At 41.3% G+C, this 22,962-nt stretch overlaps 1 protein-coding gene across 10 annotated transcripts in view; it reads left to right on the plus strand.

Moving 5' to 3' along the window:
* The window catches only part of DLG2 (discs large MAGUK scaffold protein 2), a 1,392,511-nt gene that overhangs the window by 668,861 nt on the left and 700,688 nt on the right, over positions 1-22,962 (plus strand). For all 10 annotated transcript variants that reach the window (XR_004970363.1, XM_036324800.1, XM_036324794.1 and 7 more), the window contains one exon: positions 11,149-11,202. Coding sequence is in view for 9 of the 10 variants with exons in the window: in XM_036324800.1 (XP_036180693.1) it covers positions 11,149-11,202 (54 nt within the window). In the remaining variant the exon portion in view is untranslated. The remainder of the gene's footprint in view (positions 1-11,148; positions 11,203-22,962) is intronic.

The following is a 22,962-nucleotide window of genomic DNA, read 5'->3' on the forward strand; positions in this document are numbered from 1 at the left end:
AAGCAAAGGTTCCAGTGTGTCTGAGTTTGCAATTCCAATACCACTGGACAAAGTATCTGAGAGAACAGAGGAGAGTCAACCTGGGACCATCATTTTGTTCACCAACTTGTGAAGAGTCCCCATGCACCAGGAAACAACCCCCTTCTGCCTTCTTCTTCCTTTCATTCTTCTCTTACTATTTTCCTCTCTCTCCTCTAGCCCACAGCAACAGATAATATTCCTCCCTCCTTACTCTGAAACACACAGTTGCAGCATTATCCGGGCCCCAGTAGGAGGTAAATTGGCAAGCAAGACCTTTGCTTTGTGGAATAACTGAGGGTAAGAAAGCCTTTGGAAAACTGAGAAACCAAGAAACATACACACTGCCACTCTGGGAAGCTGGAACTGCTGTGGAGCTAGGAACTGGCTGGCATTTTGGACCCAGAAATCTGTAGGCTCTTGGCTGTAGAACAAAGAGCGCATTGCCTAGTCAGTGACAACATACAAATGCATCTGCAGACTATATTCCTTGGCACCAGCAAATGCTAGTAGTATTTGCCCAATCTCTAATTTTTTAGTCCCCATTCACTCCTCCTTTTTTATTTTTTATTTCTTTATATTTTTTTCTCATTGAAAATAATTCCAAACAGAACATTAAATTTGAAAAAAAAAATGGGTAGAATAGATACGAATGTTATCAGTATTTAAAATAGGGGAAATTGAACTAAACTGTTGTTTACTCTGTTCCTTCTGCAACCTAGCCCATGTGCTATCTTTTCAACGCAGTTCTTGAAACATCTTCTAGACCCAACATTGCTGTGAGCACATTCTGGATTACTAATGGTTAAAAAGTACCTCTTCTTGTTCTCCCTTCCTAACATTTCCTCTCATACAAAGGAACAGTTCTCGATAGGAAATGTTTAAAGATACTTTCCATGCCTTGGCCTGTTATGTTTCAAGCTTAGAGTGTATGATTTGGTATTGAATTATGGCTGGTAGAGGGGAAAACTGAAAGCTGTTAGATGTTAGATATTTCTTTCTGGAGAATATAGAGCTTAGAAATTTCTTTCTGAAGATAAGACTTATGGAACATGGAGAAAGGCAAGAGCTTAATGATAATTCTCTGCTTCACCTCACATCTTTTTGACTCCTTAATAAAGAAGATAATTTTTGCCTCTAATCACATGGTGTTGAGTCCATAAAAGTTAACTGATTCATAAGCAAAACAAAATATAGGCTATAAACATGGAACAAGTGGCTCACACATGGATTTTTAGGTGCCTTTTCTCAGACATACAGAACCTCATCCTTTAGCCAATTAATAAGAAGCCACTTTATATGCCTTTGCTTTTTTTCTTATTTTACTTTTATCTAGTGTATTCAGGCCTTTCTTAACATCGTGTCTTCTAATTTTCTATATCTGAATGATAAAAGCAGAGATCACTGCTTTTCAGAAGGAAGAATTGTGTAGTCTCCCTGCTTTCTTTCTAGTAATTCCCAGCAGGGAAAATTTTATGAGTGAAACCAGATCTTGCCTGAGACACAGATTCTTAGAGGTCATCCATTTCACCCTGTTACTGAATTTGCTGGAGATTTCCTGATTCCAAGTCTGGCCATTTTTATTTCAAGGACACAATCCTTCAAATGGATTGTGGTTACTTCAGGGAGATGGACTGCCTGAATTTTAATAGCCATGCAGCAACTACTTGAGATGTCAGGTTGACTCCATTATAAAGAACTGAAACATTATTTTATATTAAAAATAGGTGGTTATGGAATAAAATATAAAAACCACATAAATTGTTAAGACAAAAAATAAGTTTTCAAATAAATGTTTAGTTTGGGATGAGTCTTGTGTGATACGTCTTCACATTCACCTGAAATGTTTGAAAAATGTTTAGGATACCATCTTGCTTCTTTTCATGATCATTGAATCCTTAGATTTCCACTAAATTGTATGCTTCCTCCCACCTCTTCAACTTCTGAAATGTACAGTGGGAGAGAAGGTTAGTGCAGGGAACCAATTGCAGCTACCTTCCTTGCTTCACACAGGATGGTGATACAACAAAAATATGGATTTGTTGTTTAAAAGATTGAGCCTTTCCTCCCCTAGTTATTAGTCTAGTGACCTTGGGCAATTTGTATTACAGGTTCATGCCTCATTTTACTTATCTGTATAATGGGCATAATTATAACATGTAATTCATAGGCTTGGAATGAGGATTAGAAACAAGGGAACATAAAGGACCAGCATATAGTAGGCATGGAGGAGTCTTTCTGATTACAACTTTTCTTAATGTACATGATGTGGTTTAGAAGTACATGGTCTGCAGTGCTCCAGCTGCCAACACATCAACAAAACCAGGCAGTGTGTTACAAGAGTGAGTCATCAGAGGGGCAGCGTGATATTACCCCTTTCCTACCCATTTGACTACTCTGTTGAATCATGTTTTCTCATGCATCCTATTTCTTGTTGCTGTGGCTTTCATTACATAGATTTAAAAACCCAATAGCAAATATTTTTTGAATATATTGTATGCCCAACACAGTTAGGAGTATAGATGGGGGTGGCTGGTGAGGAAATGAAGTAAAATGGGGAGTCTATTACATTTTCAGCAAGAAGATACAAATATCATACATGAACCACTTAGTCATCAACATGTGTAAGAACAGAAGGAAACACTCATTAAAAATGTCAAGGGTTGGTGCTTTCAAATAACAAATATCCTTTAATATTTATAATTAATTGTAAACTGAAGTAGGATAAAGAGTAATGCTTTAAAATTAGAAGGGCAGGATAGATGGAGACTTACAGTGAGGATAAAGGAAACTTTCATGGAGTGTTTGGGACTTGAGGTTGTCATTGAAGAATGGATAGAATTTGGTTAGGTAGATAGGACCATGATTGATTCTCGGGATATGGGAGAAGGAAGAAATGTAAACAGTGACTTTATGGTAGACATGTAAGGTGTATGCTGGGAGAAGTGACAGCTCTGGCCTGATGGAAGAAAAGGGGAAGAGAGAAGGAAACTAAATAGCAATCATTTATTGATCACCCACTGTGTGCAAAGCTCTGGTCCATATGCTACAGAATAAATACGTCCCACCTTAGTCTGATGAACCAGGCTATTGACAGCTTGCTCAGAATTCTGGTACCTATGTCAGGAAAATACAACTGTACTTCTAAGATAATAGTTCTTACCAAATTGCTTAGCAAAAAGGAACAGATGGTATCCACATGGATCTTTCAGGAATAGCACCACATGGAGTGAATCAGTGAGTTAAGTAGGTGTGGTTATTGTGGCATGGGGCACATTGACTACATCACATCTGAGACGTGAGCTAATGACTCCATTTTTTGTGTACTCTTCAGAGAGCACTTGCACAATTAAAGCGGTTAAGTTAGTAAAAGCTTCATGTGAATAATGGGATTTATGGCATCATGTGGAATAATGGAGAAAAACAAAGAATTTAGAATAGGATCTGGATTTGAATCCCAGCTCTGCCTCTTTCTAGCTGTCTGACTTTGGGAAATCCACTGAACACCCCCCGAGCCTATGTTTACTTATCTATAGACAAGGTCTCTCTGGGGTTCTGTGAGGAGTAAACAAGAAAACACAGGTTAAAAGCTTACCATATCTTTTGCACACTGTGGGTGCTTGCTCAATCAATGCTAGTTCTCCCTCTTTTTAATGTTTTTATTTTTTCAGGGAGGCAGGGAGAGAGAAATAGAAACATGAATGATGAGAGAAAATCATTGATTGGCTTCCTCCTGCATGCCCCCTAGTAGGGATCAAGCCTGCAACCAGGGCATGTACCCTGATGGGGAATCCAACTGTGACCTCCTGGTTCATGGGTCAGTCCTCAACCTCTGAACAACACTGGCCAGGCAATGCTAGTTCTCTTTCTTCTCCCTGAGAATTAAATGATCTAATATGTATGGACTCAATTTATAAATTATAAAGCATGTTATTGGTGGTCACTCTAATATAATTATCAATTTGAGGTTCAATGATGATCTGCAGTTAGGTGAGTCTTTATTTCAGCCTTTTATATTAAGTGCAAAGAGGTATGTGGAGAGGGTACAGGATAGAGGTCTGAAGAGTTTTTATAAACTAACAGTTCAAGCAATTTTTATCCCTTGTTTCAAGTGGGATTGATTCTAGAGAAAACATATGAGGTCAAGAAAGCTCTTTGGTTCTGGGTTTCCAGTTTCTGTGCCTCATTCCTCAGACCGCCCCATCTCTTCTGCACTGGGGTTAAATAGGTGCCCAACTCAGACTCACTGAGGTCCTCACGATATCATCCATTTTCTGCAAAATATTACACTACCTTGTATTTAAGGAGGCTCAAGCAAACGTGTGAACACTTGAATCCAAAAGGAAGAAATACTAGTGGCAGGCTTTCAAAGATCAGTGAGATAATTTGTGTTGACTTGAGCAGACTTCTGGGTATTTCTAAAATCTTCATAGAGAGCAGAAGCAACTGCTTTGCAGTTGTTAAAAGTTACCTTTGGAATCAGACTGATAGGTTTGACACTTGACCCTGCTTTTACCACCTGGGTAACCTTGAGCAAGATACTTAACATCTGTGTGCCTCAGTTTCTGTAAAGTGAGTATAATATACTTATTATTAAGTGAGTTCAGTTAAGCAGAGTTGAATCAAGTTCAAGCCAAGCATGAATCTATCATTCTTTCCTCATATTTTCTGAGCTAACCTGGTGCATTTTGTTAGGTGCTAGGGAGAGGGACCAAGGTCCTAGCATCCTCCAAAATTGCTCCCTTGAGACATCTTGCCATAACCATTAGCCTGCAGTTAAGCCTTGGCTAGCCAAGCCTCAGACACTCACACTGTTCACACACCCATTCATCTGTTATTGCCTTAGTGTCCTCATCTGTGACATGGGTGCCCTATGTCACCGCAGGGTAAGGGCAAACCAGGTAAAAGGCCAGAACCTCTTGGCAATGACTCAGAGCTACACTGGATTGAACTACCTGGTTGATCTTGTATACACAACATGAAAAGAAAAAAATTCCAGGAAAGCAAAATATGACCACAGCAATAAATAAAATAGCCTTACTTCTATAGAATATCTCTCTTTCACTTTACATGTACTATATTTTTAGCTAACTTCTTGGGAAATAGGTTAACTGGAAAATAGCATTGTCCCATTTTTTCAAGTGGTGGTTTGCAAGAGATTAAGGGACCTAGAAATCCTCTGAGAACTGGGGAATTGAATCTGAGTCAGTATGGTGAGAAATTTCTCTTCAGACTGTGAAAAAGAAACTAACCACTTTCAGGGAATAAAATAACTTTATTTTCAGGGGACCAGGAAGATGTGTGTGGTTACCAGCATGGGACCTGGGGCTAGAAAGACAGGGATTTGAGACCTGGTTGTGGGTACCTGTGACCTTAGGCAAGTGACTAAGCCACTTTGATGCTCCCCTCCCTTTTTTTTCTCCTTAAAAAGAAAGGGAAACAATATTTTCCTTAGAACATTTTGAGAATTAAATGCATTGATGCCTCTTCAACATCCAATAAATGCTTAATATTTTATTATCATTATTATTGTTGTTATTTTCCTGTCTTCAGTTTTGATACTAAATAATTGTGAGATTTGGGCCATGCCACTTTCTTCCTGTCTTTCCATTTTATATTTTTAAAACAAAAAGGTAGAACACAATGATCATTAAGGTCTCAGCTTTAGAGTTTTATTATTCTAGAATGTATTTATTTTTCTTCTCTCATACAACCATCAATATATCTTTAATCAGTTATTTTTCAAAAATTTTCTTTGGAGCTTACTAAAAAACATATGCTGATTCAGGCAACCTGGGTGTACCTGTGCCGTTAGCCTTTCCTGGTTCATGCCTCCTGCAAGCCTGCTCACATGATATACTGGGGCCCAGTGATTGAGCCAGAGTGAGGAGGGGAGGGTTTGGGCACTAGCCTGGATCAAGGTGGATAGATCTAATTTGAGCTGGTTCCTGAGTTGTTGGTGAGGAGTAAAAAATAAAATCAAAAGAGTTCTGGTCAAGTATGATTCCATTGTGAGAGGCAATAGAGCATGACTGTCAATAACATGGGCTCTGAGTCAGATTGTTTGAGTTTGAAGACTATCTCTTTATCACATATACGACTGCGTAGTTTCTGAACCTCTATTTCCTCACCTGTAAGATGAGAATAACAGTACCTGTCTCATTGATTATATGTGGATTAAATAAGTTAATTGCTGTAAATAAGTGCTATATAAGTGCTTTCCCTTATTGTTATCTATACCAGGGTTAATATACCAGGAGATTTCGCTGTGGCTGGGTCATGGTATCATGAGATTCTAGGTAGTGATGATTCTCAACCAAGTAATGGTAGGTCCCAGGCAAATCCTTCAAGGAGGAGTAGGACTCTGCCAACCCCTCTGGATATGAGGCTCCAGCCCAACATTATGGGAGAGAAGGAGAGGAATGAAAGGTTTTCAGTCCCCATATAGAACTGGAGTGCAATTCAGGAAATCCAGAATGAAGTTCCCCTCCCAACCACATCACTTTTTTTTTTCCACAGTGGATCAACGTGATGGGAGGTTAGGGAGGAAATTTAATAGAAAATAAAGTTATTCAGAGTTCAATCCTTAGCATACCACTTAGTACTACTTGACGTTAAATATATCATTTCAGACCTAATTGAGGATGTGGGTAGTAACCCCAAAGTTATATTTTCCTAAATAGGATCAGGGCATCACCCCTGATGGCAGCCTGCTGTGTGATTGTGAAGCTAATGACTGCTAATATGGCATCTTATAGCACTCAATCTAAGCTAGCTAAGATTTACCGTGAAGTTCTGGGATCTCCAGCTCTCTCGGTGAGGTCATGTACATATACAAAATAGACTCATTTTAAACCTTCCAGTGGCTTTCATCTTGTTTTGAGCTGTCATGCCATACCATATATAAAGTCAAGTATAGGCCCTGTGGCACTTCCTGCCCACTGAGGAGCCTGTCCTTTAAGGCTGAGAAATTCCTGCTCAATTCCTAGCCCCATCAGTGTTACTGGTATTACTGTTCAGTCCTTGCTGTATCTAAGTCACTTGACTATGTGGCCTTCTCTCCTTTTCCATTTTGCTTCTTAAAAGGATAATAGAGACCATTATAAACTTTTGAACAGTAATAGATACAGAGTCAGAGCTGCCTCAAACAGATTGTCAAACTGCAGCGGGAAGGCCGGGGAAAGTTGGGGGGCAGGAGGGAGGGGTATAAGAGATCAACCAAAGGACTTGTATGCATGCATATATGCATAACCAATGGACATGGGACGCTGGGGGGTGGGGGAGGCCAGGGGATAGTCAAGGGCGGGGAAAAAAAAGACACATATGTAATACCCTTTGTAATACTTTAAGCAATTAAAAAAAAAAATAAAAAAAAAACAAAGCTTAGGCATTGGCCTGGCTTTAGTCTGTTGATGTTTCTGCTACCTACTTACCACTTGTCAGACCTAAGCTTCCCAGAGTGTCTCCTTGGACTTACTGGCTTCTGTCAATACCTTATCAATACCTTATCCCTATCAATATCTTGCTGGAAGAGACTTTCTCATTGTAGCTGGCCTGGTGACTACTTGCCCATTTAACTCAGAGGCATATCCTAGATCTAGCACTTAACAAATATCAAGAAGAAACCACATCAGTCAATATCAATGAACTCCTTTGAAAATTTGCATGAATTATAGCAATCTTTATTAGTTACATTCTCATGGTAGCAATCAAGGGAAGTTTACTTTTTTCTTAATGTAAGCAAAGTTATTGATATAATATAAAAATATTTGGCTATCTCATAGATCCCAAGGACAGGAAGGTGGTAGAATTCATGAATAACTTAATTTCACAATTTAAATTGTACTAGTAGCCTCTCTGCTTGCTTCCTGCTTCTCTATGATTACCTTTATTCTTCCCTCTTTTTGTAAACTGCTTTCCCCCTTTGGAAAAGAATGTTAAGACAAATCATTTACATATTACAGTTTGGGTCACCCAAGACAGATTCATTTTCTTAAGGCTTAAGACTAAGTTTATCTAGGTTTACATATAGTCAAGCCTTGTAACTTCTGATTAAAAGGATATTTTTTTCATATTTTTTACAAATATTTTTCCAATTAATGGAAATAAGCATATAGAAGGGGGATGCTGGGGAGGGGGGGAGAAGAGAGAGAGGGAGAGAGAGATTGATTCTTTGTTCACCTGAAATTATGTTTTCTCAAGCCTGGCAAGAACCAGAAGCTTTTTCAAAATAATCAATCAGCTTCCTAAATTTTCCCGGGTTTGCATTAGTCAATTACCTAGTCAATTACCTAGTTAATTACCTTTTTCTAACAGGTCTCTATGGCAGGTACCACCTCCTGCCCCACTTTGACTTTATTGTGCATGTCCTTATCTCCCCCTCTTCCCTGTACCCCACATATACAATCCGGTACCTGAAGCTGGGAGGAGAGGTTTAATCCCCCAGGAGGGACAATGCTGTGATTCCTTGGGGTATGAAGCTATATCTTCCTGGTGAAGCAAACAGGCTCGTGTCCCATATGCTTTGCTTCCTTTCCTTCATTAATACCTCACTAACTTCAGTAACAATACTATACTAGATAATAAGGTAAAATACAATATTAGGTGTGATACTCGCAAAGTTTTCAGGAAAATAAAGGAGACAAGGCATCATCACTTTCTGGAGTCCTGGGCACCAATTAGAAACCATAGAGAGATGTCCTCAGAAGTAAAAACAAACAATAGTAACAACAGTAAAAGCCATTAAGGCATCACCAGATTGCTTTCAACATCTACTATGTAAGACGCTGAGGCATCACTTGCCTTCATGGTGGCCTTTGCTTTCCTCGATCTTGTGTGGTGCTAGAGATCTCCAATCAATGCAAGATTAGATGCTAGGATCAAGGAGCAGCTTAGTAAGAAAAGAATGGATTTGAAGTTACAAAGTCAGTGTTAAATATCAGCTTTCATTTTCCCTGAGCCTCATTTTTTTCATCTATAGCATAGACATAGTGGTAATAATGCCTCATCAATATGTTTTTGTGGAAATTAAATATATATATATATATATATATATATATATATATATATATATATATCTCCTTATATGCATAGTGGTAAATAATATCCTATATAATAAAAGCATAATATGCTAAGTGTCTGACCGAACAGTCTACCATTTGGTCGACTGCTTGACCAGTTGCTATGATGCGCACTGACCACCAGGGGGCAGTAGGTTAGCTTGCCGCTGGGGTCCAGCCAATTGGGACTGGGCGAGAGGGCCAGACACGCCCTGGAGCCCTCCCACCGGCCAACCTCCCGTGGTGCCTCCCCAGCCAGCCGGCCCCCAACAGCCCTGATTGGTACTGGGCAAGATGGCCCCGATTAGCCCTGATCACCGGCCAGGCCGAGGGACCCCACCTGTGCACAAATTTGTGCACCAGGCCTCTAGTGTATTTAATAAATGGTAGTTCACATTATCTAATCCATTCTCTTCAGTGTAGTTATAGCCACTAACACAGCATTGAGATTTCTCTCTGGGATATAAACAGTTCACAAACTACATAGTGATATATCCTCACAGTAGTCCATCTTTAGGTACACTTTTAATAATAATATTTAACATTGATTCTGACATTTAAGTTTACAAACAAATTCAAATATATCACCTCATTTAGTCCTCAAACAACCTTTTCAGAAAGTGATTATTTCTATTTCCATTCTACAGAGAAGAGAAATGAGGCAAAAGGGGTTAAGGGACTTGCCCCCAGTTCACACTACAAGGAAGTGGCAGAGTCCTCAAGTATTGGGAAGTTGATAAAACAAACTTGAACCCAGGTCTTCTAATTCTAAACCTCTCATTCTTCTCCCACACCACATGCCTCTTCACAAGCACTGTTTTTATGTGGAGTCCCCTGGAAACTATCTTTCTCCAAAGCCCCCATTTACCCACAAGGTACTTTCTAGTAGGAGTTTTACAAACCAGGAACATCTAGTTGACCCACTATGTAGATATGTAGACCAGGGACATGTTCTCAATGTCCAGTGTTCTTAGTTAAAACACGGTATTTTATTTTGTAAAATCTGCTGGATTGCTACTTATCTTATCATTCGGTTAGGATCCCATAGGCACAGATTGACATTAAAAACCTGTTAACTCTGTTAACTCCAGAGGGCACATCTAATGAAATGCCCTAAACGTTGAATACTTGCCAAAACCACTGTGTCGTAATGAACAGCTCTCGATTAATCATGATGAGAGTATTTCCTCTATCTAAATGAAATCTGCAATTTGGTAAGAAGATTAAAGATCCTTCAGGGATGAAGGGAAAGTTGCTGTGGAAATTCTAGAAACTAGAAAATAAAGATAGGTCTACTCAATATTCATGAAGTCAGATCGGTTGATGCAAATACAGATTGCACTCTCTTATTTTTTAATGACTTGGCTTGTAGCTCTCCTATATCATATTTTACACAGATTCCTACTCAACTTTAAGGCAAATGACTGTAGTTTGTACAATTTAAAAAATAGTTTAGCATATTCAATAAGATTTTCTGCCACTTTGACTAAGTGTTCATTTTCTATCCAAAGATTTTTAAGATTTATGATCAGAAATGTATAAATAACAAAAAATAAATAAATGATGACAGCATGCATAATAGGTAAACATATATATCACTAAGTGAACCCTTCTATTTTGCATTGACTACAACATACTCTCAAAAGGGAGTTTAAGGGGAAGGGTTGTAAATATTGGCTTAAGTTTAATTTTGCTTCTTAGAGTGGGAAATCGAATTTACTTAGCACAGCCACTTTAAAAAGAAATGTTACCAACTTTAGCTCTCACCCAATGTTTTAGAAATCTTTGCCTCTTAAGCATCACCAATCCTCATCTTCTAAACTGCTGGTTCAAAATTTAAGAGAAAATGAGTACAAGTTCTATGAATGCTTACTTCATTTCATTATGTTGTAAGTGTAGCAAACAAATATTTAGAGGGTGTTGGGAACTTTGAGCCATTTCATTTTTTTCTCCTAACACTTGACACAGTGCCTATAAGGGTCCTCAAGAAATACTGTTAAGTTCTTTGTTTAAAAAGTTAACAGATTCTTTGAATAGACTACTTACAATATTTTCTACTTCTATTTTTCAGGCCAGCCCTGCTCCTATAATTGTCAACACTGATACGTTGGACACGATTCCCTATGTAAGTAACATTTTTATTAAGGGTTTCTTTAAAAATTATTGTAGAACTTAATCAGCTATGTTTCAATTTTAATACATATTCAGGTTTACTCAATCCAGATAATTTTATGGAATGGTGTGTGGAATGAGTTTTGTGAGTTTTCTTTGTCATTTGCTAAATCTCGGTTTAGTCATGCAAATGTTTTTCTATTTTATCCATTGTTTTGTAAAGCACAGGGCCTGTCATGAGAAAAATTATTGCCCATTGTGTTCAAATAATGTTAGTTTCCTAGGTGGTTCACTGAAAAGAGATTGAATTGCTTGTGCTAGTAGAAGAGATGAGCAAACTTCTTTGGATCTCTTAGTAAATATTCAAATCAGTTTCTGTTACAAAGCCTAAAACATAAGTAAGTGTCAATAAATATTTGGTGGGTTTTTGCTGGGCTTCTAACAAGAACTGGAACAAAAGTCTTGTGAGAGTGAAGACTGTCTATATATAATAAATTGTATGGTTTTATAAAAGCCTGGCATGAGATAATAGGAACACTCATATCAATAAAGCTTGAGATTTTGTAACTGAAATATAACCACTCTGATGACCAAAGTTCTTGACAACGGGGTCCAGTTGGACAGGGGAGATTGGAGAGGCAACAGGCCACATTATGTGTGAGTGGTTGACATTACGGAGGCTCAACAAAGCTTTGCAAGTGGCCCTTACCTGGTGGGTAGAGAATAGTGATTTGGAATGATACAGATCCATGCAGACAGAGGGTTGGAAGCAAGGAGAGGGCTGCAAGGATAGTGGGTAGAAGGACAAACAGGTTTATGAACTTTGGTTAAATGAGAAAAGCATGTGAAACACTTAGAAGAATACTTGGCACAAAGTACGTGCTTGGTAAGCACCAGCTACTCTCAGTCTTAGACCTCAACCTCAAATGCTTGCAAGGGCCAAGCAAACAGATCTAGATCCAGATCCAATCTAATGGTACAATGGGAATAAGAGGGCACATGGCCTTCCAAAGGGAGCAGCTACCACTCAGCTCCAGTGGGTTGGTGCCAAGGGGGCCAAGTGTTGTCAGACCACCCAATGTTTCAATAGAAGTCAGAACTTTGAACTTTGTGTAAAAGTCTGCAATTTTTAAGTACAGGTAACTGATTTTCAAAGGTTCAAACAACTGTGTGTGCCAAAGTGTGGTTTCTAGTGCAGAGGCTGCCCTTTGAGAGATGTCTGCCGGGAAGGAATGGGAGGACCTTGGCCGGTCCTGCTAGCCGGGACTCAGCCACAGGGGAGAAGTATGCTAGAACTGGAGTACAAGGCGGGGACTTGATTACAGGAACAAGGGACTAAAACTGGGACACAGGGTCAGGACAAAAATAACAGCAAACTTGGTTTAATGCTGAGTCACCTGAACTACTGAGTTAGAGCTTCTTAAATCTCTCTGAATGAGAGTTGTTTGGGGTCAGACCGGAAATGGGGTTAAGTTTACGGGTAGAAATCAAGTGGCCCTAGAGGTGAAAAGTAAAGGACTCCATTGGAAGGAAGCAAAACAATGCATTAAGGACACAGAGTGTCCAGTAGTCTCTCTCACTCTACCTTCTTGTACTTATTAAACATTTATATTGGGATTACTGTATACCTGACACTGTTTTAAGCATAAACAAATACTAACTCATTTAATACTTGTAATAACCCTATACAATAGGTACTATTAATTTCTCCATTTTATAGATGAGGAAACTGAGTCCTAAAGAAGTTAAGTCACTTTCTCAAGGTTGCACAGTAAGAGGAAGGGCCAAGAATGAACCTAGCGAGCCTAGTTGTACAGTCTGAGATCTTACCTGATGCTGGTAATGCTCCTTTCCTCCTTCCCTCCCTTGTTTTCTGTCTCTAAACTTGCGAACACATGTTGCTTTCTTACGCCTTTGCTACATGTGACTTTGGGTGGAAGACCACTTCTCACAGAGGCAGCAGTACTTTGGGGGCAGAGACCCATGTTTATATTAAGGAATCCAATGTCTTTATTACAGTAAATCTCTTTACTGTATCCACTGGCAAAGCAAATGAGCAGTGCTTTGAAGAAGTAGACACGGAGCACAGAAACTTAATGTTCTATGTAGGACTGCTTTCTTGTGGTAGATCTATATGATGTCAAAGCCTTCTGTTAAAGTTTTTGTGGCTTAACTGCCAGACGCCCTCATGCACAAATAATTTATCAATAGAAACTAAGGATTTTGTACAGACATGCCCAATTTATGTCCCGACTAATTAGCTACTAAGATAGGCCACATAAAATAAAATAATCAAACTGCTCCCGTTCTCCTAAGTATCAACTTTGTATCTGAATTTGAGTTCTTCAAAGGGCATTTTTGTTCTATCTTCACCTATTTTGTATTTATATTTAATAGCGCCCTCTGTGAGCCTTCTTAAGAGTTAGACTCTTTACAGAGTTTTGCTAAGCAGCTTCATATGGTGAAAACATCACCTAAATTAATCTATTAACCAGGAGTTATATAATACCTATTTCAGAGGTGATTGGTTGTGAGAATAATGAGATTAGATATGTAAAATGATGCTTTAACTTTGGCTTACTAGGGATTTATTTATTTATCTTTTTACTTGATAAGCACTTGTGAAGTAACATATGCTAGACCCTAAGAGAATGGAAAATATGTATATCTTCCCCCATATAAGAGAATGAATACATTATCTACTAAAAAAGGCAGATTTAATGCAAGGACATTAATGTGAATATGCTTTGGGTCTTAGCATCAGCCCAACCCTACCCCTTTTTCCTGACTCACTGGGTAACCTTGAACACTGTGCCTTTTACAGTCCATTTTCTCATTCCCTAGTGTCCTATACTTTGTTTTCCTCTTTTATTTCTCATGTTCTAGTTGTGCGCATAATTTCAGCTCTATTTAATGAAAAAATGATTTTAGAGCTCCCCAGAGCATTTCAGTCATGTTGCATAAGAACGCTTCCTTCTTTAAAAATATTACCTAAATGACAAAATTTTAATTCTATATTAGTGTCCTCTTCAAAAGTAATTTTATTACAAGTAAATGTATTAATTTTGCCAGTCAGCAAATTTGATTTTAGAAATATATCATCCTTATGGAAATGATTCCGTGGCATACATGCAAGCAGCAAGTGAATAACTAGAGGAAATCTGTGGTCAAAGGCAATTTTTAAATGTGTAAAAAGGGTACAATAGATACTTAACAAGATTTCTGCTTTTTTTGAAGGGCGGGGTTAAGTTAAGGGACATTAGAGCTTTTAAAGTATCTGCCATGAACAAAGGTTACCTAGGTTCTTACACGTGACTGCTTCAAATAAACTCATTCTTGTATGATGTCCTGATACTTTAGGGATGGGTAGGACCTTATATGTGCCACAGTCAGCCTCTCATGCAAAGCAGGAATCCCCTTTATAAAGCAGATGTTTTCATTATGGGCCTTTATGGGTGGGACAGTGCTACCAGAGTTTGTCATTTTCATTTTTGATGCCGAAGCCCAGGACACAAATGCTCAAGAGAAAACAAGGCAAAACAAGAATGTTTCCATTTCAACATTCTAGTTGCCATTTTTACTCCATCTTTTTATTCTTCTCCATGATGCATTGAATCTTGTCTTATGCAAGTTAGTAAACATGCTCTGTTCTTAGAGAGGGTGAGTAAAGCCTGTGTCTGATCTTTACATCTGGATCCCTGAAGGCTGACTTAGTGGGAAGTAGCATGTTACTGTCTGGTACTCTGCAACCAACTGGCACGGAAGCCTCTCCGGGCACACCTCTTCCCTTCAGCAGCCCCTTCAGAGTTCTATATTGAACACAAGCAAATCCCATTCTTTCTGCTTTCATTTCATAATGGTTCTATTTTGATCCGCGTTCTGGGAAATATGCTGTGGAAAGTGTGGAAAACTCATGGATCATGAGGTTTAAATCTTGTTAAATAACTTGGGGGTTCAAGGAATGCAAACCTTGCATTTTCAAATACAGATATCTGAGCTCTACTAGTAAGTGGTAGAACTTGGTCTACCATTTACTGTTACTCCATGTAACAGTCTATTTTTGGTGTGCAATCAACAACCACAAAATCACTGATATATAACAATAAGCATGTATTTCTCCCATAAGTGCTTGCTGGTTGGCCTGGTCAGCTGTTTGAGGCTGTAGATTACCAGGTTGGCTGGGGCGTCCCTGCTTCACATATTCCAGCACGGGGCCCAGAGGGTGGGACAGCACTTCTCACAGTGTGTTCTTTTCATTATCATGGCCAAAGCACAAGAGGGCAAGCCGAGGACATACTAATAAACATAGTTAGAGCCTCTGCTCATATCACATCCACTAACACCCCACTGGCCAAAGCCAGTCATATTGCCAAGCTCAAAGTGAAGGAAGGAATTTTGCTAAACAAGAAACTGATTTGCCATACAAAATCCTCAAATAAAAGGGTCACGGATCTACGCATGTTCCTTTTTTAGAAAAAAAATCAGGTACAATAGAAGGAATCTTACACTTAAATATTAGTAGGTAAATTATAATAAACAATGAAAGTTTCAAAGCCCTGGTTCAATTAATATGGGTAGAGGGTATCTAATTTATTAAGGATGTCTAAAAAAAATGAGAAATAAGAGAAACATCTAGCAAGTACTGGCAGTACAATGACTTTCCTTTCCTGTGAGACACTGCTGTCTGAAACATTATTTCCAGAAGTAGAAATAATAATGGAGACAAGAGTATTTGGTTCAGAAATTCCAGGACTGTGGCTTGGAAAACCTCCTAAGGAAGTGAGGAAGAGAGAGGAGGAGAGGATAGGAGAGGAGAAGAGGGGAAAGAAGGAAGAATTAGGTTACAAAAAATATGAGAGGGTCTTTCCTAGAAAGTATTATGCTGAGTGAAAGAAGTCAGTCAGAGAAATATAAATGCTATAGGATTTCACTTATATTTGGAATCTAAAGAGTAAAATTAATAAATCAACAAAATAGAAAGACTCATAGTTACAGAGAACAGTCTAACGATTAACAGAGGTGAGGGGGTTGGGAGGATGGGTGAAAAAAAGTGGAGAGATTAAGACATACAAATTGGTAGTTACAGAATAATCACAGGGTTGTAAAGTACAGCATAGAGAATATACTCAATAATATTGTGATACCTATGTGTGGTGCCAGGTGGGTACTGAAAATATCAAGGGGAACTGTATAAAATATATGATTGTCTAACCACTATACAATACACCTGAACCTAATACCGAATGATATTGAATGTGAACTGTAATTGAAAAATAAAATTTAAAGTAAAATAATGACAGGATCCTTAGTAATATCACCCATTGTATTTACCAGGAAGATCTTTAATGTAAAAGTTATTTGAAAACAATCATAATCTACACTAATAAAAGAGAAAGATGCAAATTGACTGTACCTTCATGACACCCACCAGCCAATCAGGAGTGGGTATGCAAATTAACCCAACAAAGATGGCAGGTTAATTTGCATATGCAGGCATTGAGCTGCCAGGGACCGAATGCTTGTGTCGTCGATGGCCTCTGGGCAGCGTCAGAAGGTGGAAAGGCAGCTCCAGGCTGGAACAAAGGTGGTGCCAGCAGCCAGGGGAAGGAAGGCCCATTCTTGCATGAATCTTTGTGCATCAGGCCTCTAGTATATTTATAATATTATCAGAGACATTTTTTTGGTAGCAGGTTTTAAATGTTAAAGGTCATTGGATGCAGACACAGCTATGATTCTAGGGCAGAGGACAAGAGAGTGGTCTAAAGGGAATAAAATGTCCCAAGGAAAGACTGACAATGTGAGCGAAGGTTGGTGAGAAGAGAGGGGGATGAGAGAAAATGAAAAAGGATGATATGGGTTTAGGGATGTAGATAAGACCCGAGTTTCATTTGGGAGCCAAGGAATGGGCTTGAGACTAAGGTGTTGTTCAGCAGGATTTAAATGGCATTTCTGATTGATTCCAGCAGCAGAAAGCTGAGGGTAGGAGTTCTTTGAGGAGGAGGTTGCTGTATTACACAAGTGAGATGGTCAGGCACTTGGCCGTAGAGGTGGGTTAACAGTCAGGCATTATTTCTTTGAGTTACTTTACGCAACAACAGACCCTTGTGATTTAAGCTACTGTTGACTTTTAATTGGCTAGCTTTCCAGAATGATTCATGAAGAGAGAGGAAACAGAATTATGTTTGTTTCTTTGAAACCGTCCTGGCAGTGATTAATAATGACAAGATATTTTGGAAGAATTTGCTGAATTTAGTACATTTATCCTTCAGCAAACAAGTTTGTTATTCATTGTAGTTTTTCCCATGAACACTGTTAAAACTATATTGTTGGTGCTTTTATCTGTTTGAAATATAGTATAATCCGGAAATGAAAAACCCTGACTTTTCAGAAAACAATTTAATTTTGTCTTAATTATGCCCATGAGGCAATAGGAATTTAGCAATAGAGGCAAAGCTATCAGTAATTGTTCCCGAGTCAAGCCTAGCCAATCTAAATCCATTCCTCAAGTGCCCCAGCCAGCAGATTCCTTATGCCTCCAGTTGTTACTTTGCTCCAAAAGGCAAATGATGGAATGTAATGGTGCTTCTCAAATATTAATATGTATAAGAGTTACTTGGAGATCTTGAAATGCAGGTCTGATTCAGTGGGTCTGGGATGGGGCCTGCCAGTCTGCCTTTCTAATAATCTCCAGGTGAGGCCTATGCTCAATTGCACACCACTCTTTGAGTAACAAGAGAGTGTAATGAGAGAGATTAGGCTTTGGATTCAGGAGCACCTCTGCCAGTAAGTTCTTGGGTGAGTTTTGGTTAAGTCAAATTATTTACCTAAACCCCTGTTTTACTATTCATGAAATGGAGGTAATAATATTTGACTTTCTGGGTTATTAGGCTTGCTCTTCCTAGTATGTAGAAGGTGCTTAATAAATTGTTCATCATAAGATTGGGGGAGGGGTGTGCCTTTAATAAACAAACAAACAAACAAACAAACAGAAAAACATTCTTTTGACTTAATTTTGAACTGCTGAGCCAAGAATACAGAAGCCACAGCAAGTTCTGAGAGAGGGCAAACAGCAATTATGTAGGTCCATGGGCCTACCTACATCTAGATCTTTGCTTCTGGAAGTGTGACCCATTGACTAGCAGCAGTGTTAGTACCTGGGAACTTGGGAGCATAGAATGTAGGTCCCACTCAAGACCTACTAAATCAGAAACCGTGTTTTTAACAGAAAATTTGTGTGCGTATTAAAGTTTGAGAAGCATTGGTCAATATGCAAGAAACTTTTGTCCAGTTTAGATCCTATAGTCTTTGTTCTTTCGCCGGACCTTTTGGCCTGTCCTTGGAGCAGCTTCCCTTTTTACTCTTTCACCCTAAACATAATGCATATCTGTAGGGAAGAAAGGATCAGCTCAATTCAACAAATTGACACTTTATGGCAAACTACTCTGTCTTGCTAGCTTCTAGATTTGTGTTCTCCAAGCCTCCCACCTTAGGTCCTTCATTATTTAAATGTTATTAAAATAATATAAACTTAAAATTAACTTTCTCTGTTGTACTAGCTGCATTGTAAGTGCTCAGTAGCAACCATGGCTGGTATAGAATATGTCCATCTTTTCAGAAAGTTCTGTTGTACAAAACTGTTCCAGATAAAATAATAGGAAAGAAGTAGAAAGGAGGTGCTAATGTTTATCAAGAAACCACTATATTTGCACATATTACTTAATTCATAAATTATCTAATTAAGCATTACAATTATCTTTCCAACTTCTGTGAGTTGGTTTCATTTCATTTGTTTTAGAGTTGAGTATTTTCATATCTTCTAAATACTGATCACTCTCTTCAAGAATTGTGGGAATGCTCATGTGAAAGACATGGTCCCTGTTCTCATGGCCTTAAAAGCTTATCAACTTTTAAGACTCATACACATGACACACTTAGAGGCAAATACAAGCAATTATTGAAAGCTTTCTTACAAGTTCAGTGATTCTCTCATCAGTTTTTGTGTGTGAACTTAGAAAACTCCTATTTATACTGAAATGAATCTTTAAAGAAAAAAATATTTAAAAAATTAGAAGCCCTGACCTACTTACCCATTCACAAACCTACTTTAATCTTTTCCCCCTGCGGTGCCCCTATAGAGAGCGTTTAGCTGGCTGCTCTACTCATAACTCCCCATCCTCTGGGAAGCTCCTCTGCATAGGCTTGTTATATTGACCTAAGGTGGGAGGCAGTGGGGAAAATATAACAGTTATCCAGGTGGAAAATGTGATTGTTAAATGAGAGTCACCACAGAGGCCCTTCTTTCTAGCAATGGTTCCTCTGACGGCACATCTATGACATATATAGTCGGTAAAGTAGCTGCTTATTCCAAGGTGCTCAGCCTGGCAGAGCAGGTTTAAGAACAAAGGCAAATAATTCTGAAGAAAAAAAATATTTGTAGAGTTGTGCTATAGCATCACTACTCAAAATGCAGTCAAGTCCTGCCAGGAAGATTATTAGAATTGCAGAATCTCCAGTTCTGTCCCCAATCTTTGGCATCAGAATATCTGAGGGTGCGGCCAGGGAATCTATATTTTTACCAGCTCACCAGGTGATTTCTATGCACATTAAAGTTTGAGAGAAGCTAGTAGAAACCTAAAGAGGTTTTGGGATGCTTGACTGAAGGGGGGGTGTAGGGTAGGGTAGGAAATCCTGCACATAGGAAGGCAAAAATAAAACTATACAGATTCACTGGAGTATAATGGTAGCACATTTAGCATTAATCTTAGCCAGCATTTAATTCTAGAGTTGTAGTTGTTGTCGTCATTGTTATTTAAATCATGTGGGATGCTTTTAAAAACATTGCCTTTCATAGTCTAGTGCAGTGGTCGGCAAACCGTGGCTTGCACGCCACATGCGGCTCTTTGGCCCCTTGAGTGTGGCTCTTCCACAAAATACTGACTTCTCTGCACAGGCCACAAAGTTTCAATCACACTGTACGTGTGCGCCCACACGTGGTATTTTGTGGAAGAGCCACACTCAAGGGGCCAAAGAGCCGCATGTGGCTCACGAGCCGCGGTTTGCCAACCATGGGAGTGCCATCTACTAGATAATGCATAGTGGTAGTACATGCTATTAAAACACCCATTGACTATCTCTGCCTGGCTCACTCCTATGCATCCCAAAAGGTTCAGATTGAATAATGGTCATTCTGGGAAGCTGAGATTGGATGTGATGCTCCTGTTGTGTGCTTCCACTTCAGCCTCTTCTTCTCCTCCATAGAAGTTACCGCACTACATTTCATCCTATCTAATAAAAGAGAAACATGCAAATTGACCATAACCCCGACACCCTTCCCATTGGCTAATCAGCATATCCTTATGCAAATTAACTGCCAACCAAGATGGTGGCCAGAAGCCAGGCACTGAAGCGAACAGGAGGCTTGCTTGCTCTAGTGATGAAGGAAGACAAGGTTCCCCGCCTGCCGCTGCCGGCCTCTGAGCTTGCACTCGAAGAAACAATGTTGCAAGTATAGAAGCTAAACAAACTCCAGAAACCTGCTTTCAGTCAGCAGGGCTTCAGCCAGCAGGACCGCAACAGTGTTTCAATTATAAAACCCAAACAAGCCCAGTACCTGCTTTCAGCAGCCGAGGTCTCAGAGCTGCAGCCTAGCCACAGAGCTAAAGCCGGCTCTCAGGTCCAGTAACAGCCATAGAAAGTAAATAAATCCCAGAATAAAAGAAAAAAAGGAGAGGTTGGGAGCTTCAGTCACCTGCCAGCCTGAAAACGGCCCTCAGCCCCTCACCCAGACTGACCAGGTACCCTAGTGGGGACCCCTACCCTGAAGGGGGTGTGACCAGCTGCATACAGCCATCATCCCCTCATCCAGGCTGGCCAGGCACCCCAGTGGGGACCCCTACCCTCAAGCAACAAGATGGCAGCTAATTTGCATACTGAAGGCGTGCGGCAGTGGGCAAGGCTGTCCGCAGTCCCGGGACCTGATCTGTGACCCTGCTGGGCGGGGGGCAGTGCTTGAGGTTGTCCGCAATCCGGGACCCGGATCTGTGACACTCTGGGCAGGCGGCAGCGCAGGAGGCTGTCCGCAGTCCAGGACCGGATCTGTGACCCTGCTGGGCAGGGGGCACCGCGGGAGGCTGTCCGCGGTCCCGGGACCCAGATCTGTGACCCTGCCAGGCGGGGGGCAGTGCTTGAGGCTATCCGCAGTCTGGGACCCGGATCCGTGACCTGGCGGGCGGGTGGCAGTGCTTGAGGCTGTCCACGGTCTGGGACCCGGATCCGTGACCTGGCGGGCAGGGGGCAGTGCTTGAGGGTGTCTGCCGTCCGGACCTGGATCCGTGACCTGGCAGTCGGGGAGCACTGCGGGAGGCTGTCTGCTGTCCCAGGACCCGGATCTGTGACTCTGTCAGGCGTGGGGCAGCGCTTGAGGCTGTCGGTGGTCTGGGACCCGGATCCGTGACCTGGCGGGCGGGGGGCAGCGCTTGAGGCTGTTGGCGGTCTGGGACCTGTTTCCATGTCCTGGTGAGCGGGGCGGCAACGCTTGAGGCTGTCCATGGTCTGGGACCTGGATCTGTGACCTGGGGGCAGGGGGCAGCGCTTGACACTTTCCGTGGTCCCAGGACCCGGATTTTTGACCCTGCCAGGCGGGGGGCAGTGCTTGAGGCTGTCCACGGGACCAAGACACAGATCTGTGACCCTGCCGGGTGGGGGGCAGCATTTGAGGCTGTCCGTGGTCCTAAGACCTGGATCTGTGACCCTTCCCGGTGGGGCGGCACCTCTCACAGGGGCGGATTGGCTGGGATTGGACAGGGCAGGACGCCTGACTTCCATCCAGCCCCAGTCACTCTGGGCAGGTGAGCAGCACAGAGAGCCTTTGGACAGGGGAGGCAGGCCAGCGGAGGGCGGCCTGTACTCCCCACATGGCGGTGGTGACATCTGTGAGCGCACCAAGCGGAGCCTGCAGGCTGAGCTGAAGTAGCGCCTGCAGGCCATCAGCGCCCAAGAGTGGCTGCGCAAGATCCTCCTCCTGGCCCAGAAGGTGCAGGATCGCAGGGACAGCCACCGTGGCAGGCCAGACTGACGTCCTCCTGGCCACACCACGGGGGTTTGCGGATCTGCAAAGCCAGAGGCCTCTGGTGTGCACATCCCCCCCTGGCATGTGAACATCCCCCAGCACACTGTCACCCTCCTACGCCTGCAACAGTTGCAAACCAAGGCATGCACAAGTTTCCCCCGCCTCTCTACCGCACTTCCATCAACCCGGCATGCCTAACACCCCCACAGGATGTGCACATATCCCCTCTGATGTGCTCATGTCCTTTGGAGAGTGTCTGGGTGTTCTGGGTGCTGAGGGTGGGCGCCTGTGAGATGACAGTGAGAGGGCGGAGTGGTGATTCCCTGTTCCCACGGAGACCAGTGCAGCTACGAGATCACCTCTGGGGGGTTAATGCAGGTGCTGAGGCAGGAGCAGATGCAGACAGACACACCTGGTGGGTGCGGGCGGCCCTCGCTGAGGTGCCTTCAGTCAGCATTCAAGATCAAGAACCCAGAGGCAGAGAGGAATTCTGTCCTCTCAGTGAAACAGTGGGATAGTCGGGGCAACTGTAGAGGAGGAATGTGCACTTTGGGTGCCAGCACCCATGAGTGAAGGCTGCCCTGACTGAGCCTTGCTTGCTTGGGGCCTAGCTCACTCCTGCTGGGCAGCGGGTGACAGGATGTGCTTTTCCGAATTAATGAGAGAAAACATTGATTCTCCTGCTGCCCACGAAGGTGGAAAGTG

This window comes from Myotis myotis, unplaced genomic scaffold, assembly GCF_014108235.1.
Source record: "Myotis myotis isolate mMyoMyo1 unplaced genomic scaffold, mMyoMyo1.p scaffold_m19_p_10, whole genome shotgun sequence".
NCBI lineage: Eukaryota > Metazoa > Chordata > Mammalia > Chiroptera > Vespertilionidae > Myotis > Myotis myotis.